Source organism: Cinclus cinclus, chromosome 5, assembly GCF_963662255.1.
Source record: "Cinclus cinclus chromosome 5, bCinCin1.1, whole genome shotgun sequence".
NCBI classification, from domain to species: domain Eukaryota; kingdom Metazoa; phylum Chordata; class Aves; order Passeriformes; family Cinclidae; genus Cinclus; species Cinclus cinclus.
Genome location: NC_085050.1, coordinates 59,029,912 through 59,043,269, shown reverse-complemented (window position 1 = coordinate 59,043,269; position 13,358 = coordinate 59,029,912). Strand labels below are relative to the sequence as shown.

Genomic DNA, 13,358 nt, shown 5'->3' with positions numbered 1-13,358 from the left:
TTAGAATTGGCTGTAGTCTGTTACTTGCAATCGCAAACAGGCCTGGTGAGAAAAAACAAAGATCATAATGCACTGGTCCTAAAATCATGATTTCACACTTGAGTAAAATCCATGCTTTCACAGTCTGAACTCTCAAGTGCCTTGGGAAATATAAACCTCCAGCTTGCAGAGGAGACATGAGAAGAACTGGGCCTTATCTTCCCAGTGAAAACTGCTCCACAGATACCAGTGAGAGGACTGACTTCTGCTAGACCTGGGCTTTTTACTGGACCAAGTGCTTTAATAGAAATTGAAGACTATTTTAAAGAAAAAACCTCCATTCCCTCTCCAGCACATCTTCAACATAAAGTACAACTGGCTCAGAACAGTTTGATTACCCATAAAATGCTTTACCTTCACCTTGGTATGAACCAAAGGGTAGAAAATTAGCTTATGCATTTCTTCTTATTGTCCCATTATAAATGCCAAAGATTTACTTTCCTCTGTAACCTCCACCCTCAGCTTAGGTTAACCTCTTAAAAACTGAGGCAATTGGCCAGAAAATTAAGTCCAAAACTTCAGTACATAAAAAAAACCTGACATATAGGATCTGTGTGTTTTATTTTTCAGTTACGACTCGCACTTCTTCTTCCCAGATAGTGTAGGTTATATAAATGACAATATATAAACACTGAAAGAAGATGAAGAAACACACCTGGAATAACAATCAAACCCATGAAGCAAAAGGAAAAAGATCTTCTGTTGAACTGAAGGTAGTTAAATGAAATGTGTTTTAAAGCCTAGGCTGTGAATGAAATCTAACACTAGGCTTCTTCCAGACTAACCCATCAACTCTCATGCCAACAACATCCCCTCAGGAGCCCACCATCACACAGATCTTGCTAAGCCTCACCCCCAAGAAGAGCTTTTCACTCCAAGAAAGATGCTTCGGTGACAGGAGAGGTTGGACACTGCATGGAATTTAATACAACTTCATTAAAGGAAATTAAGCCAGTTTGGTGCTCCTGAGATTTATCTGGCATTCTTGAGAGATGTGAAGAAGGTTACAGCACAGCAAACTTCACTGTTATGTATCTCCTCTCCTTTCCCAGCACCACTGTGTGCCTCATCCAAGCTCTTCCCATGGCCAAACTCTCTGCTCTTAAACATTTATGTAAGGAATTGTGAAAATAAATTTATCTCAGACTGCCTTTTTTCTTTATCCTTTTCAGAGACATGCTAACAGGACCTGTACCATACACCAATCATGCTAGCATTTTTCATGGGGTGTTTTCTCAAAAAAAGTCCCTCTAGGCAAAGTTTTCCCTGCTGAAAGGAAACACGTAAAAAGTTGGTTTATGTAGCACATCATCTGTTTCACCCATGTAAAACTGGAATACTGCACTGGATTTAAGAGTATGCAGATGAAGAGGTAATACTGGAGTCAAAAAAAGACCTCAAGAAAAGCAGTGAAGTTCACTCCAAGATGTTCTTAGTGATTCTGCATTAGCAATTAAAGGTTTTATAATGAAGTGTACTGAGCAACAACTTCATTTGCAGAAAAAATATCAGAAGAAACACAATATATACATTATTTGCTAAATACATTCTTAGTTTGCAAAAGCTCAACTGTTTCAGTAATGTCTGGTATACAGTGGGATAGGTATCACTTCCAAGTCCAGGGAGGACTGGGAAATCTGGCATCTTACCACTAGGCAGTTTATGGCAAGTAGTAATTTTAATAAGAATGACAGGCTGGAGTTTTTACTAATATCCTTTTCCCACACAAATACTAAACCTCTTCTTCAGATGTGGAGCATTATTTATTGTTCTTTAAGTGAGGAAAAGGAAAAGGATGAGGAAAAAAAATGCAAGGGTCTCTCATTCTGACTGGGCTCCAAAACATGTAAATAATTCCCTATTTCTTTCAAGAGCCTCTTCTGAGATCCCCACTGTAGCCTGGCAAGTACACATATAGTGGCTTGCTAAAGCATCAGCTCATATACTCAAAAGCACAGCCTTGTGTCTGTTTTCTATCACCTGCATGACCAAATCATTACAGTAACACTCAGTTCATGTCAAACAGCTCCCAAAACACATGTCTGTGTCTATGAAAGTCCTTAGTACTCCTCAGTGGCTTGTGGTTATTATTCAAGAGTAAAAGAGTGGAAACACTGCAATTACTCACTCAAAGCAGGAGCACTCTGTGGGTAGCTGCATACACTTTAAATGGATTTTATTCTGCAGTCCAAGCAGTAAAAGAGAAAAGTTCTTGTTAGCTCAACTTCTGTGCTACAAGCCTGCTGGAAAGGATGTCCCTCCAGCATTAGAAGTTAATTTAGCTGCTTCAGTTACTATTCAACCCCTGGACTCCCTTCTGAGGCTGCCAAAACAAATACCACCTGTGAAGGCCATTCTCATAAACTTGTTCCATGCAAAGGGATTTGAAAAGCCTGGCTCAGCTAGTCAGGGAACACATGGCAGCCCAAAAGCTCAAACAACCAACACACAAAGCTTTTTCTTGCTCCCAGTGTCCATGTTAAATGGCACATCTCCACCACATTGCTATGTTCAAATTTGTATAGGATTCATGTCATTTTCCATGTAAGAGCATTTATGCAGTCCAGCTGAAGCAAGCGGAAATCAGTGGACTTGTTGCTAAAAACTATTACTAGAGTAAGGTCTCAGTTACTGCAGCAACAACATTAAGTAAATCCTTCAGCAATATACAAGGAAATAAGCAAACACACCTAGGATTTCTTTATTTTGGGACATTTACTGTAGCAAGATAACAGAACTGAGCTTTCCCACACCTCAAATTTCCCTTAATAGCATATGCCAAACTAAAAGCTATCAACAGCAACTTCAGGTTATGACTTGATCAAATGTTCCTGAATTTCATCTTTCAGGCTCCAGAACATACTCATCTATTTATTACCTCACATGTTTTGCCCTTAAATAAGAGAGAATTACCACACAGCCTCTGCTGCCCAAATGCATGGAGTGTGAAAAAAGACCACATTTTTACAATGGCTAAGGTTCCACATATGCTTGAAAGAAAAAGCAGTAAGTTTACTTAAAGATTAATCTGGAGGCTGATTTGCATGGAATTTTGCCCTATGGCCTCACACGTTCTGTGTAGCAGTATTCACATTAGTTGCTTTACTGCTTCTATCAAGAAACTAGAGCAGACCACTGCTGTCTCACTGAATATGACACAAGGCATTGCACACTGCACTGGAGCTCATAAAACCACTGACAGGATTAGGAATTTAGATGAGTGCCTTTCAGACAAGAAGGTGGTAGTAAGAAGAGTAAGAAGACAATCAGTAACAGCCATCCAATATAACATCAGGGGTATTTTTTAACCAGCCTGACACCATCCTTACTCCTCTCCACACAACTTCATTAATCTGTTAAACATATATTCATTAGCATCCACCAGAAATGCACTTTTCATTTGGTAGCCAACATAGAAAAGAAAAAGACAGTATCTTCCCTTGCTTCCCTGTCCCAAACCCAGGCACAAGCTGGAAACAGAGAGGAGAGGGGAGAAGGGAGATGGTGTGAGCATAATGGGAAATACAGAGCTACAGGCTGGGCAACCCCACCATTATGGAAAAGCAGTTCTGTACCATGTAGCAACTTCTTACATCTTCAAGTCCTGCCCATCCATGAAATGCAAGGAAGCACACTAAGGGTTCAACTTCAGCATTAGCAAGCTTTTATAAACAAGCCAGTTCCCTGGTCCCAGGAAGAGAAAGGTGGGGGCAGCCCTCTGAACATTTGGACTAGGCAGATGTATTGGCAGCCAAGACCTGAAATTAAGCTGTTGGCCAGTTTGCATCTTATTAGAGCGCCTCTCTTTTCCAATCTAACAGCAGGCGTTGGCTGAGTCTAATTACACACACAGCTTTATACAACACATGGTAGCATACTCGGGAGCTTTAGCTCTGAATGCACACACATGGGTCAATGGTGCTGGCACTTTAATTCAGTGCCACCAGGCATTCTTGCTTTGTTCTATTACAAAAATATTTACTGGAACTAATTTCCCAGTTTGGATTGATTAAAGATACAGAAGTCTGGGAACATGTATTTACTGTTCCCAAACAGCTTTGAAAAGAGGACTTGGGGCAGTACTGACTGCCACACAAACAGGCAGACTCACGTGGGATCATCTTTTCTTTACCATTCTGCATTTTGCATTTCGTTGTAACAAAAAAAAGTGCCTGTGGAATGCACAAGATGAAACACAGTAGAAGGTTCACATTTCCCACCTACAAAACTGTCTCATTTTGAAATTCAGTCAATTTTGAAATTCAGTCACTGAACCTATTTTGTAAGGCATAAAATGAGATAGCCATGTTCTCAGCTTGGCATAGGTTGGCATGGCATCTAAGCCCAGTGTTGTGGGGTGTCAAAATGCATTAAAATTCATTATGGAAAAACAAACTTTTGAGTTTTAGTTTAAATTGAAGATCTGCTCAGGCAGCCAGTATGCTAGGGGCATGGGGAATAGGAAGGCAACCATTTAATCTGCTATTTTCTAAAGTTGTCAGATGGGACGGAGACACTGAACCATGTTAGGGAGCAATGACCATATAAGCTGGTCCTTTATGAGTGTTACAAGCACTAGGAGAGAAGAGGAGTGCAGTCATTTCACCAGCCAGTGTATTCAGAGGCAAAGGAAGACCCAGGGGAAGTGGAAGCCAGAGTTGGATCTGAAGAAAAAGAACAGCAGCAATCCAAGAAGGACAAAGACTGCACCTGAGAGCTGTTTTGAAAACTCAGTCAAATTCAGGGAACATAAAAGACTCCAAGCCCTTGGGAATGAAGCATGTACAGATTTAAAAAAACTGGTATAACAGCAGGATGCAGCAGCTTACAGATGTTGCCAGTACAGTCACAGCAATGACACAACTGCTGCTTACAAATCTGATTAAGGAGAGCCACTGAATACCCCTTGCATTGCACTCAAACCTAAAAAACATCTTCTCAGGGGAGCTAACTTTTCAACTGCGTAAGATGGGTCAAAACACTGACCAAGAAATGCCTGATTTTGGCACAAACTCCATAATCTTGCACTGTGTTTAGTAACACTCCTGTAATTAATGTGATAATTAATGCTTCAGGAAAAACCTTTTTCATTCCTGTGAAAATCAGTAAGACTCCTATTGGATCAAGCCCAAAGACTTTTTAAAAGAACAAAACAAAAAACAACTACTGCAAATTCAAGTTTGCTTCTTGATCTGAAAAAAGTAGAAAAGGGGCTTAAAATTGGAATTTGATCACCTCCAAGTTGAGTACCTCAGTGATGGATCTTGTTGCTATTTGTCTCTGGCTGAGAAAAGAAATTCAGTCCTGTGAATTTGAGAAACCCTTCACCAGCAACACAATAATGGCACTAGAAGTACCCTGGTATCAAATAAACTCAGTCTTATCACAATAATCTCTCACATACAGAATTCCCATGGGTATCTACTGACCAAAGTGTATTATTACACTTTTACAAACACTTATATAAGCCACTGAAGTAAAAAAAATGTGTCTCTACGAGTAAGTCGCTGAAGCCTGCAGTGGTAAATTACTTAAATAATTACAAAGGCATTAGAAATAGCAGAACTTTCTACTGTATGTAAAAGCTAAGACCTGTCATTTGATAACCCTCCTGTATTTCAGAGATTTCACTGCTTTAGCTGCAGAAGTCTGTTTACATTCATGTAATTGAGGAGTCTTTCATGGAACACCCAATAAAAGACCCCAAAGTAGCTCTAGGCCTTTGCCTTCACCTTCCATTCTGCTGCATTCACATGAGCCATTTAAAGTGTGCTTTTCGATGATTTTTTTTGTGAAGGCTTTTTGTTTGTTTGCTTTAAGTTCTATATTCACCACTATCCGATAGCAGAATGTCTTCCTGGCAAATAGTTTGATATTTGGCAAACGTCACTATTGATGTCAAGAAAAATCCTGTTTAACTTCATCCAGTGTATTAAGTTTTTAGTGACATTCCTGAGAAACATTTCTCTCTAAACCTCCCCTCCCCCATTTCTTGTGACACCTGCATAATTTCATCTGATTAAATTCTCCCTTTAAAGTTTCAGATAGATTTGCACAGGCAAGAGTTCATCCTGCAGCACATGTTCATCCCAAAATTCTTTCTACTTTCCTAGATTAGTAACAAGTGTTTTGCCTAGAAATGGAAAAAATAAAAAATCATTATCAGTGGCTTGGGCATTCCTTGCTGTTTTCACATCGAGTCCCTGAATTGGCTTTGTGGATTTTCAAGCAAGGCCCATGAAGCCAAGCATGGACTTGGTGCTTCACATCCTTCCCTCAGCAAGACTGCTGCTCTTAAAAAATCAAAGCAAAATCTACTGAGAAGCTGTTTCACTTGCAGTGCTGCTCATCAGTATTTCCACAAAACCAGATTCTTGTTGCTTCTTGGAGACAAGGACCAGAGTGAATACTTCGGTCTCCCTTGACTGAAAATGCTCTAGGCAGCAAGGAGAGACCTATTCTTGTGATGCAGTTCTCAAGTGCATGTACAATTAGCTTTTTGCCCTCCAAACAAATTTTTCCACTCCCTTTTAACTTATAAAATACCACGATGCTCAATCTTTTATCATATTCAATACTAATACTGAAGGATTTTCCCTGACAGGCTAGGATAAAAATTATGTCATTATCATAGTAATTTCTATTTACATTCATTAGAATCTTGATTTTAATTTTAAAATGCAACTGTAGTTTATCAAGTTTCCTATTAATGCTATTAAATGGATTTATCAGTCAATGAAATTTTTACACAAATTGCATTAAATGGGAAGCACCGAATCTTGCAAGAGACAAGAAGAATAACAAAGAGGGGCTTCTACAAGTATATTAACAAAAAAGGGAAAGTCAAAGAAGGTGAACCCACCCCAATAAACAACACTGGAACACTGTTAACAACAGATGAGAAGACTGAGGTACTCAACTTCTTGGCCTCAGTCTTCAGGAGCAAGCTCTCTTCCCACATCTCTCCAGTGAGGGACAGCAGGATGGGGACTGGGGGAGCAAAGTCCCTCCCACTGTAAGCAGAGATCAGGTTTATGACCACTGAGGAACCTGAATGTCCATGTGTGTGTCTGGGACCCAATGAGAGCCATCCCAGAGTTCTGGGGGAATTGGCTGATGCAGTTGCCAAGACACTCTCCATGGTATTCTAAAATCCACGGCAGTCAGGTGAAGTCCCAGGTGACTGGAAAAAGGAAAACTTTGTACACACCTTCAAACAGGGCAGAAAGCAGGACCCTGGGAACTACCAGCCTGTCAGCCTCGGCTCTGTGCCTGGGAATATCATGGAACAGACCCTCCTAGAAGCTGTGCTAAGGCACATGGAGGACATGGAGGTGATTCAGGACACTCAGCACAGCTTCACTGAGGGCAACTCCTGCCTGACCAGCCCTGTGGCATTCTGTGGTGGAGTGACCCCATCAGGGAACAAGGGAGGGTTACAGATGTCATTTATTTGGGCTCCTGTAAAGCCTTTAACATGGGTCCCCACAAAACCCTTCTCTCTAAACGGGAGAGAAATGGATTTGATGGTTACACTGTTAGGTGGATAAGGAATTGGCTGGACTGTCACATGCAGAGGGTAGTGGTCAAGGACTCAGAGTCCCAACAGACATCAGTGACGAGGTTGAAACTGGATGATCTCTGATCTTTGAGGTCCCTCCCAATACTGATTCTATGATTTTTCCAGAAAGTAATATTATATATAAATATATACATACATATATACATACATATATAAATATATATTCTGTTTGTACATCAGAGAATATCTTTCCGTTATATACAAAACAGTGACCTGTACTTAGGACTACAGTTGCTGTTAACTCACTTTCAGTCAACAACCAGTTCAAATGCCACATTTTAGATTGACACTTTCCTACTTCAATCTCCTGTCCCACCCCAGGACGCGTCTAAGACACTGTGAGCCACTGAATACCTTCCAGCATTACTTAAGATGAACAGTTAAGAGCTTATAAAAATCATGAGGATAAAAACTGCATGGCAAACTGTTCAAGACAGGATATGAACTGAAAGAGCAGATCCTTGTCAGCTTTCACACACACACCAAAAGTGTTTCCTGAAGACCACTTAATAGCTTTTCAAGATCTCTCTGCTCTACACACCTCAAATTCGAGTCCATAAACCAAGCTGAGTCTCAACAACATTAAAGAGGTGCCTGAAACTCAAATGCTGTTTAGAGTGGATGAGCTTGTCCATTCTTGTTCATCTACAACCTAATCCCAATGATGTTCCAGTATTGGTTAACCAAGCTTTGCTCCCACTTCCTCAGTAACACTGGAAGAGTGAGACAACAAAACTGCAAAAAGGAGACAAGGCTTCAAATCTCCCTTCTGCTGCTCACAAATCACACAAAAGGCACAATGTCTCATGAGCTGGTACTGACTTCCTCCTTCTGGCTTCAGTCAAGACCATGTCAACCCTGATGCAGCTGGAGAGGTTAACCATAGGAGAGAAGAAGGAAGAAAATAATTTTCATGGGCTGCATTTAAACAACAGCTGTACTGTGGAACAGGGAATGCTAAATTCTGATTCCTTTCAGCTGCCCACATTTCAAGCTCAGAGAGCTGACCTTCAGATCTAGCATAATACTAGCTTTCTAAAGCACAAAATAGTAAAAAAAAAAAATTAAGAAAGCAAAATCCAGTATCACTTCCAAGCAGCAGAGGTACCACAGATTTATCAGAAATCAGATTTTATTCCTTCACATGGCTTGCTCACTTATTAGATTTTTTTTTTCCTGTAGAATTAACTAGATTATTGCTATCCAAACACACATCTTCAATAAACAGAAATGCCATCTTTGTCAGATCCTCAGAGATATTTCAGGGATATCAGAGCAAACAATACATGCTAATTTATTGATAAAACGTTACAAGGGAAAGATTCATGTGTTTGATGATAATAGAATCAATGACAATTCACTGACCTTGACTATAACAGCTGTGCATTGCTTTTTCTTCTGTTGTTCTTCACTAGCTCTAGGTGCCTATGGGCACAGGCAATTCCCCACACTCGCACTGATGGTTAACAACTTGTAAATTTAATAGCCTTGACACCAAGGAGATGTACACACACACTGACTAAAGCATATGTGGTACCCATCTCTGTTACTAGCAGGAAATGAGCCTGCTGCAGGAATTCTGAAGCATTTATTGATAGTTTAGACACAAAATGCTCCTCCTCTTTACTCCCATTATACACAGGCACTTGTAGAATAAGGTCTGACAGATGATAGCATTTTTCTAAAATTCAGTTCCGTTCACATCTCCCTCACTTTCAGAAACACAAACATCATGACATAATATCTGTTATAGGCTGAACAGAAGCCAAGCCCAAATGTTAAGCAGACTGGTGCTCAGGACACCTGCTGAATTTGCACCAGAAACTGGATTCTGCTTTTCTCCAATTCATATTAACATGAATATAAGCTCTGAACATAAGCTCTCTGGCTTATCTTGTCCTCTCCTACTGTAGTTCTTCCACCTTATATATATATATATATATATATACACATATATATATATACACACAGACACACACACACACACAAGGTGTACAATTAGAATATTCCTCAGTACAAGTAATCACTGCTATCTGCCTCCTTCCAAACACATCCAACCAGCAAGCAAAATAAAAACTACAATCCGATTTGGAACAAAACCTCATTAACTTTCTTCCATTACATAACTGTCTAAAAGAATTACTGTACATCCGTAAATTGTACATACTGTACCATCCAGTAGTAAACAAAGAGGTATTTATCCTAAAAACAGATCCAATATAACAAAATATGCTTGCCATTTCCTAATATCCTTGTGCACTGAAAATTCATGTTATCAGTTGAGTTCTTGGCTTTAGCTCTCCACAGCAAGAACAACAGGGTTCCCAGAAGGTCATAGTGATTTTCTTGTCACAGTTAATGCAGCAAACCCTTCAATGTAATGGGAAAAAAATAGTTCTCTACATGGCATTGAACCCAGGACATATTTCAGGCACTGACACTTGTGTAGTTTGCTTCAGAAACATTTCAAAAGTTACACCAAGGTGAGCTATTGACTGAGCCTAATATGGACAGGCCCATTAATTTTCCAAACCCCTTGGCATATTTTAAGTTACACTTTTCTCAGCACTTCTCCAACCATATTTTGTATTTCTTTATGAACTTGCTTGAGACCAAAGTGAAAAATTCAAATAAGCTTTTAGTTATTTCATAAGATGCTACCTAACCCATCACAAGTATCAGATCAGAATCACCACCTCAGTTTGACCAAAGGGAAGCAGCAAAGTCAAAAGGATATTCTGAAGCCATCCCACAGGTCAGCAGCAGATGGACAAGACGACAATTTGGGCTCTGAGCTGTAGAAAGTTCCATGAAACACAGCATTGGGGCACCTCTTAAAAAGCCATTAAATCTTCGCAGATATGAAGTGCTAGGAAGCAGAGTTATATTCTGGAAAACCACGATCTGTTGCACAAACATTTTATTTTGACAGTCGCTTTTTACACTCTTGATGAGAAATATATATATATATATATATATATAGTGGAAGATATGTTGTATTCCCAGAAATTATTAACTATTTCATATTCAAAGTAGCCATCGTATCATATAATTTGTGCAAATATACAGTGTGTTATATGATTAACATATACTGCCTGAGAGAATTTTATGGGAAAACAGCTACCTAGGCTGTGAAACAGGTACTTTGAAATTAACTCACACTTTGGAAACCATTTCTTCAAGACTGAATACTCATCTCAACACATGCACTATAATGTAAGCTGTAAAGCTCAGCCAAGTGTCATGACCTGTTCCATACAGGAAGCTGGATTAGATGTGTTTTACATCTCTGAGAACTCCCTGTGAAATTCCATACAAAATGTATACGATCAGAAATTTAGTAACCATAAAAAATATGGGTGTGATGATCGTATTTTAGTACCTTCATGGAAGCAACTCACAGATGTCAAAGCTTTATTTTTTAAAGTCACAAACATCTGGAAAATCATTAACACATGAGACTACCATACCCCTGCAGGTGCTAGCATGAGATCCTTACAATCAAAGAGGCTCAGGCCTCCTCCGACCCAAGAGGCAGCACTGTTTAACTCTACTCCTATGGTACTCTGGGGATAGGCAGCCCTGAAGCATGCTGGTGAAAAAGCTAAATAAATAGGAAAAGAGATGAGGGTTAAGGAGCAGTAAATCACCCCAACAGAACCAGGCAGCTGGACACCAGTTTGTTCCATATTACAGATGGCAATGTATTCAGGCTAGGATCTTATCTGGGAAGACACAAAGCAGGGATACTCTGCATAGTAAGCAGAAAAAATAAAAAAAAAACCCAGGCACAATCTTTTCAGATACAGCTTATTCATCAGCCTCAGTCGAGTCCATCTGACTGATGATTTTTGCTACTTGAACTTCCTGTATACTTCTCTCCTTTTAAAATGCAGAAATGAGAAAACCTGACCTGGGAAAGGAAGTTTTAGAAATAAGTCTGATGGGGAAACCACATTAACTGCCAGGACCTGACTCAGTGTAATCAAAACCCCAAATCCAACACTGAGTCAGTGACAGAGATGGAGAACTTCAGTGCTTTAAACTCCAGACAATTCTGCTTGCATTGACTTTACTTTTCTCCCCGATCTCCCATCCTAACCTATCCTATCTCCTCCTTTCACTTACCAAGGGCTTGGTTTCATCTTCATCTTTGAAGTAGTAGAGCTGGTCCCCCTTGAGGACAAACCAGCGCGTGTGCCAGGTCTTGACAAAGCCCCCCTGCTTCCGCAGCCACCCACACTTGATGGCAATGTGCCGGCCTTGGCTCAGGGCAGGAGTCTCTGAAGAGCCATTGTGTTCTTCCATACTGGGAATGGGCAGCTCTCCTGTTGGGCAAACAAGAGGAAAAGGTAAAATAATTAGATTATTATCCGGGCAGTAACTCTCTCCTTTCAACACAGCTGGAAAAGAAACACACCTCGGCCACAAAAGTGTGTTAGAAAAGCGTTTGCCACCTGCCTGCTTGTTCTCATACCAGCACCCCATCAGCTGAGAGAATTACTGCCCACCTATAAAATACTAAAATAATAATGAACTGCTAACATGTGGGCAAGAGGCAAAACTTTTGTTCAACTGCTGTGCAAGACATTTTGACCAGCACTGAAGAAGACATCAGCTGTTTCTTGAGTTCTGCTGGGTTACAGGCAGTAACAAGGAATGAACTTAAACTACTTCCTCAGACTAAGGAAAGCTACTGGAAGTCCCCAGTTAAAATTCTTTGGCAGGCTTGGGGCTTTGAGGGAATGTTAAAAAAAGCCTCTGTTTCACCCAAGCTTTATTTTACCCCACCAGACAAGCAGGAGTTTTTTTTGTTGTTGTTCCTCGTTTTACTGAAGTCCATTTAAAGGAATGGGGACAGTAAATGCAAGAAGAGTTGCACATCACCTCATACAAACCTGCCTAAAGTGAGTGTGTGCCCAGACACTTGTTACAGATACTTGGCAATTCATGAAGGATTTTGGCCCATCTTAAGGCACAAGAACTATGTCAAAACTAGAGCTGATATTTGGAACTAAACTTGACAAAATTTCACACAGGATTTTGGCCTTATTAAAACTATACCATTTCGGGATAGTCATGACTCTTCCTGATGGATTTTGTACATATAATTATGTAGTAATATGCTCACTCTTCATGGTCAAAAAGCTTTTCCTGATCCCCTGTTAAGTCTAGGGCACAAACACAGGATTTTAATTTGCAAATTCTGATATTTCCAGTTAAAATACAAATCAAACTAAAATCTACATGTGCCAAAGAGTTTATACCAAACTGTGACTATGACCACAAACACAGCAGTGCAAAATCAATGGTGAGATTTCACAGTCTGGAAGTGCTTGAAGAACAACATGTTTCTCTTCTTTCCAGACTGCCACTGGCAATCTCTTCTTGCCTCATCAGGATCTTAGACAGGTGTTAGGGCCTGGAAAAGCTGGCTTCTTGGAAAATTTTTTTCCAAACGTCAGGTTGGGAGAATAATTAAGTATTCGTGACACTGCAGGCAGCAGACATCCCTGACTAAGAATATCAAGACTGAAGCTTCATGTTCTCACACTGACAAAGTGTGTTAGTGAGTCCAAGCCTGGCACTCCTGCTGTGGGTCCCCTACGCAGCAACAATACGTTCACTGAACATCATGAATGGGAATCAGCATTGCAAAGGGATGTACTCAGATTCTAAGGCAGACTAGAAATGCAGAAAAACACATTCATTTGACAGATAAGGCCATCCCTCTGAA

General features: G+C 40.1%; 1 protein-coding gene across 1 annotated transcript in view; it reads right to left on the bottom strand.

Annotated features, from left to right (window-relative positions):
- ARHGAP24 (Rho GTPase activating protein 24) overlaps positions 1 to 11,944 on the bottom strand; it is a 153,402-nt gene extending 141,458 nt beyond the window's left edge. The window contains exon 1 of the mRNA XM_062493052.1: positions 11,750 to 11,944. Within this exon, the coding sequence (XP_062349036.1) occupies positions 11,750 to 11,929 (180 nt within the window). The 5' untranslated portion in view covers positions 11,930 to 11,944. The remainder of the gene's footprint in view (positions 1 to 11,749) is intronic.
- Positions 11,945 to 13,358: the final 1,414 nt, after the last annotated feature.